At 37.7% G+C, this 6,407-nt stretch overlaps 1 protein-coding gene across 3 annotated transcripts in view; it reads left to right on the plus strand.

Moving 5' to 3' along the window:
• Window positions 1–6,046, plus strand: part of stxbp5b (syntaxin binding protein 5b (tomosyn)) — a 36,172-nt gene extending 30,126 nt beyond the window's left edge. For all 3 annotated transcript variants that reach the window (XM_065254328.2, XM_065254339.2, XM_065254347.2), the window contains 6 exons: window positions 8–247; window positions 383–740; window positions 1,143–1,308; window positions 2,545–2,656; window positions 2,745–2,965; window positions 3,062–6,046. In XM_065254328.2, the coding sequence (XP_065110400.1) occupies window positions 8–247; window positions 383–740; window positions 1,143–1,308; window positions 2,545–2,656; window positions 2,745–2,965; window positions 3,062–3,103 (1,139 nt within the window). In that variant the 3' untranslated portion in view covers window positions 3,104–6,046. The remainder of the gene's footprint in view (window positions 1–7; window positions 248–382; window positions 741–1,142; window positions 1,309–2,544; window positions 2,657–2,744; window positions 2,966–3,061) is intronic.
• The last annotated feature ends 361 nt before the right edge of the window (window positions 6,047–6,407 follow it).

Here is a 6,407-nt window from a genome sequence, read left to right on the forward strand (position 1 = left end):
CTCTCAGACGCCAGGGACAACTCGTTTAGTCGCTCGCGCAGCTCCAGCGTGACCAGCATTGACAGGGAGTCACGTGAGGTCATTACCTCCTTCTACTTTTGTGATTCTTTGTCTAAGAAGAGTGAGATGGTGGCAGTGCCCAGTCTGTGGATTGGCACCTCGCAAGGCAACATGTTGGCCATCACCCTCACCGTGCCCTCAACACCGGAGCAGAGGATGCAGCAGTCTGTGGGCATCTCATTCTGTGGTAAGAACTTCACTTACATCTGCCATTACATCCCATCAAAATAAGTCTAGAATTAGTAATAGTTAATTTTATAGCTAATAATAATTCCTGAAACATCTGGAAGTGAACACAAATATGACTGTTCCTCTATCGCAGGTTCGGTGGTTAGTCTAAAGGGAGGAATTTTATGCATGGCCCAGCTGGACTCCAGCGGCACGCTTGTGCCCCATGTTTACGAACCCTGGTATGAGCCCAACGCCCCTGAAGAGGAGAGAGAGCAGACAAGAAAACGCCGGCCCAACTCACCCCCATCGTCTCAAGAGAACCAGGACTGTCAGTATGCTGTGGTGTGCTCCATGAAACAGGCTAAGGTTGTGGCCCTGCCCTCGCAAAATTGCATCTATAAGCACAACATCACCGAGACATCCTTTGTTCTCAGAGCTGATGTGGTGACGTTGAGCGCCGGGCTCTGCATCGCTTGCTTCTGTGCCAACGGTCACATCATGACTTTGAGGTAAAGGACCTGATATTCCAGACTTCGATTTATAGGATGCATTCGATGCAACTTGTCTTCTTATTCAGTATATATACGTATACTTCACCCTAGTCTACAAAATACATTAATCTGTTTGGGTAGAACTGCACCAGACAAAGCATTGATTCACCTGCACTGTTTACAGCCTAAAACACAAAAGTTTTTATTTTTGTCGAAATCAATGTTTACATTATTTACAATAAAAATGCCTCATATTTAAAATTGCATTTTTTTTAATTGATTCTTTGGTTTTTGCATCGATGCCGAATTCGTTCATGTTAGCATCATGATTGCATGGATTAATGATTTTATTCCCCAGCTCTATTCAAGACTTTTAATCTTTTTGTTTTACCTTCTAAGCCTGTGAAATGTGTTTTTCAGTTTGCCGAGTTTGCGACCGCTGCTGGATGTGAACTACCTTCCTCTGACGGACATGAGGATAGCCAGAACCTTCTGTTTCTCCAACCAGGGTCAGGCCCTGTACCTCACATCTGCCACTGAGATCCAAAGAATCACATACAGCCAAGAAACCTGTGACAACCTACAGGTCAGGTTTATTCAGGGGGGGGTTGGGGTGGTCCCGGGCCTCCTTTAAGAATTAAGAGATTTATTAAAATATAAATTGGGGTACCTCTTGGTTTTTATTCAAATTATTTAAATTCTCGTGCCGCGTTGCCACAATGTGACACTGTCTAGTGTTCATCCCAATTTCACAATAAAATAATCCAAAAGATTTCTCTCTGAAATAAATGTAAACTGTCAAGTGCGCCTCACGCCTGTTTTCTGGAGGAATTGACAGATTGTTAGATTTAGATTGTTCTTAAACTATTATTTCAGACTAATTTGATGGGTAAAAATGGTTAGGGTTTGAGTTAAGGGTATTTCTGGGTTTCTTTGATTAAAACGTTGATCCAGGAACAACAAAAAAAATTTGATCAGGATCACATCTTACTTTGTGAAAATAAAAATAAAAATTTTAAAGCAAGCAGGGTTTTTTTTATCAAAATTGTGTAGGGCTGGGCAAATTGATTTTTCGATTAATTGTTTTTTTTTACGTGGTCGATTTAAAATCGATTCTTAAAAGCCACGAAACGATTTTTTTTTCCCATATTTATTTCCCCAAACATTGAACGTAAGATTAACGTTAATCAAATTACTAGTCTTCTCCACTAGATGTCACCCTTTTTTTTGCCTTGCGCAATGTTACCATGGAGCGAGAGGTGAGCCTGTCATTCAGTCTATATTCTAATTTAATATAATATTCTATATCTATATACTTATTATATACTTTATACTAATCGTCCCGAGAATCGGAATTGAAAACCAAATTGAGAATCGAATCGACCTGATAGCTTGTGAATCGAAATCGATTCGATCTGGAACATCTGAATCGATACCCAGCCCTAAAATTGTGTTTGAAATATGTAAACCGTTTTTAATATATGTAAACTTTTTATATTTACAAATGTTGATGTTTGCAAATGTTAAAAATAAATGCCAAACATTTTTATGATTTGCATTTCTACTCCTTAACTGTATCGAAATTGAACTGAACCTGACGTAAAAACCAAACGTACTGAACTGTGAATTTCGTGTACCGTTACAAACCTAATAAGTACAGTGTGTTTAATACTTATTTATGTTATCATGTAAATGTTGTTTTTAACGTTTTTTTTAAATAATTTTTATGTTTTCTTATGCTGTGTTTAAACAAGCTTGTTTCATTATCTCAGTGATTACATCATCAAATGTTTATTATAATCAATTATTATGATTTTTATAGGAGATGCTCGGAGAACTGTTTACTCCAGTGGAGACCCCTGAGGCACCAAACCGAGGTTTCTTCAAGGGCTTATTTGGAGGCGGTGCTCAGTCATTAGACAGAGAAGATTTATGTAAGCCTTCATCTTGTATTTTTTAAATGAATCTGAAACGGTGCCTTCATGAAAAATCTAAACGATTGTGTTTGTTTTTTTTGTACAGTCGGAGAGACGGCATCTGGGAAGGCCTCACGCAGCCTTGCGCAACACATCCCAGGACCGGGTGGTATGGAGGGCATGAAGGGGGCAGCGTCAGGTGTGGTGGGAGAGTTGGCGCGGGCGAGAATAGCTCTGGATGAGAGAGGACAAAAACTGGGCGAGCTGGAGGAGAGGACAGCGGCCATGATGTCGAGCGCAGACTCATTCTCCAAACATGCGCATGATGTAAGATTATTGCTGATAGTTGGCAACCTTTATGCATTTGTCAGACACTTTTATCTGAGTTTTTCCTATATTTTTACATCTCTGTTTCCTCATCAGATGATGCTGAAATACAAGGATAAGAAATGGTACCAGCTCTGAGGATTCAGCAGACCTTCATATGAAGACAGTACATCCATCATCATCTCCGTTTCTTCTCTTTGTGTATGTTTGTCCAAAAACTGCCACTTACGCCCAGCACAAATTTTGGCGCGATAAGAGCTGGGTAAGGACAGTGGAGTCGGGAAGGGAAGGAACGGATCAGGCTGAAATTCCTTCCCTTTTTGGTGGCGGTCGAGTATCCTCTCCCCAAACAAAACGCCAGAGGTGACCCAACACCGGTGCTGCCCAGTCCTGTATTTTCATCAGCCATGCTGTCATTCTCACTGCCATTCTGAACTACAAAACAAAGGATTATGGGAGATTTGGGGAAATGAGATGATCACAGCTCACAAAGAAAGGACCGAAGTCTGCAGCTTTGCCAAGCGAAATGCTTCTGATAATCTGTCACTAGGGCAAGAATAGATTACGTGTCTAGTCTTATAATTTATGAAGGTTGCTTTGAGTTTAATTTTGGTTTTGGAGGCGGGTTATTGATCACATTAGCTATAGAAATGGCCAGATTGTCTTACATATACTGTATGATGTGATGAATTACTGTTTAATTTCATCTCTAAAGGGCTGGAAGTTGCTGTTTTAACCACATATCATGTGATTGTTTTGCCATGTCAAACTACAGGCAGACCTGGACGAGATCTGATCATGCATCATGTTTGTCCTTGTGTTCAGAGGAAGTGTTGGTTTACACGGATCAGATCAGACTGATTTACACTGTATCTGTAAACTGATTTTTTTTTCTAAAGGGTGAATCTCAAGGTTGTAAAGGTCATATATTCCTTGAAATCAAAAGAAAAAAGTGATATTTGAATTGTTAAGTATATCTACAGGTATTTTAGGTTTTACTGCCTTTATGCTAACGATTAAAAGGTTATTACAGTCATTTTCTTTTTTGATTTTGATGTGAAATATGACCTGGCCATGTTTTCGTGAGATTTACCTGAAGATGTATGGGTATATAAATGTTGAATTATATACAAACAGAGAATGCAAATTATTTTTCTTCGTTAATTATGTTGTAAACATCGCAAGCGAGAGCTCGGAAGCGTGAGGCATGCATTTCATTATGTGCCTTCTGATGATTGACATGTAAGAAACCTGTCGGACACAACACCACACCGTGCCGAACGTACTGGTTGCTCGTATGCAAAACATTACCCACGATGCAACAGCTTCTCTGCTTCTGGATGAGGAAATGGGCAGAGGCTGAAGAGGACTCGCAATGTGAGATTTCTTCCTTCGGTGATCGTTGTCATCTTTAGTAAAGGACAGACGGATGTCAATTTGTTTTCTATATAAAGCCTTTTCAGCGGACTAATGCATGAGTTTGTCATCTCTCACAGAGAGTTGAATATAAAGCTGAATATCTCTGTGTGCTGCAGTGGATGTGACCAAGTACCACTTAATGTTTAATGCAACTTCATACCGTCGGTCCCTCCAGTTGTCTTTCAGAGGGGTTTCTTATCTGCCTTTGCTTTGCGACCCATGAATATATGCTAACCTCGGCCTGTGTGTGTGTGTTTGTGAACATACATGTATGCAAGAATATGTGTATGTTCACATTTATATAAACTCAAAGTGTGTTTGCGGGTCTTTTCTTTATGTGTGAGGTGCAGGATATTGCTGCTATTTGTGTTAATTTAGGAACATCATGTTGTTTAAGTTTCCTATCAGGCATTTTTTTATTTTGGTTTTTCACATTGCTGCCAAATGTTGTACATATTAATACTCATGTCGACAAACTTGAGAGTGATGATGCGCTCAAAGTGATTGAGGATTTCATGTCCATGACCTTATGAGACTCCAAAGAGTTGTTATTCTCTCAGAAAGGAAAGGTCCCTTGATTCTGCAAAATTCATTATTTAAATACATGTCATCTTTATCTATATATAAATATAGCCATGGTGTTTGTGTAAATATCTACCAAAATAGCAATTTGCAATGTTAACCATCTAAAAAAAAAATGAAATCTGGCTTATCTGCTTCATATATATTTTCTTTTCTATGAGCAGTTGTGTGGTTTTGCACTATGTTTTATATTATAATGACATGAAAGTCATTTTATTAATATTTTTGTAGTTTGTATTGTAATTTTCTTTATTATTATTATTATTAATGTTATCTCTTTATTTTTGAAAATTTTGTTTCTTTGTGAAGGACCAAAACAAGACAGATGCTAAAGTGTCAATGGCAAACATCATGGGATGCCTCACACTCTCAGATTTGTCATCATTGCCAGTTTAATGATATATTTAAACATGAAATATATAGATATATAAATTTGATTATTTACAAATGAATACTTTTATTATATTATTTGAAATGAAATGATGCATTTTAAGATGATATATTTGTGTATGTATTGTCAATGAATCCGATTGGACACAAATATGACACTTTAACGGTGAGCCATCTGCTTGGTTGAGAAGTGACGGCAACCTGATGAATCTGAATATTTGAAATCATTGGCCGCCTTTGTACTGTTTGACCTCTGATTTGTTTTGCACAAGAGGCAGCATGAGATCTGGTGTTTACAAACTTGAAGCATCCACCTACGTTCTGTTAGTCGATCATCATTTGTTGTTTATGCTAGTGAGATGTTTGTAATTGAACAAATCACAAGTATTTAATCTGTTATAATAGACAAAGCAAGATGTCCTTTCTTTAGACTACACATAACATTGCTGTTTCAGTTCAGATTCATTCAACATTCACTGTACTACTGATAAACATGATATCCTAAAGAGTTTTGGGGGGTAAATAATGTGTGGGCTTGCCGGTTTTCTCCTCGAAGCTAATTTATTGTACAGTTTTATTAATCAAACTTTCACATGAATGTTTGTCTTAATCTGCTGCCACCCAACAATTTAGAAAACATGTTTATAGACATAACTGTGCAATTGGAAATAAATGTAAAAGAAAGATGGACTTTTGGTTGGTTCAGGATTTTTGGTTTGAACAGGCTTTGCAGTATATACTGTGGCCACTAGATGATGCCGTTTCACAACACAATCAAAACATTTCATTGAATTTTGCTGTATGAACTTTAAGAAAAGATTCAAATAGATAAGATAAGTTTGGTTAACTATAGTAAGAACTTACATTTTTGAGAACACAAAACTGCAACTATTGTGATAGGCAGAAATTTAATCTGTGACAGTAAACCTCTGAATAAAGTAATGACTAAAGCAAACCACGAAGAATAAATAAGTGACTAATAAAACACATTATGTAGCACCTAGCAAACATCCATCTTAATGCATAAACTATTTTAAATATTTTCTCAAGC

The sequence above is a fragment of the Paramisgurnus dabryanus genome, chromosome 17 (genome assembly GCF_030506205.2).
Source record: "Paramisgurnus dabryanus chromosome 17, PD_genome_1.1, whole genome shotgun sequence".
In the NCBI taxonomy this organism is placed as follows: Eukaryota; Metazoa; Chordata; class Actinopteri; order Cypriniformes; family Cobitidae; genus Paramisgurnus; species Paramisgurnus dabryanus.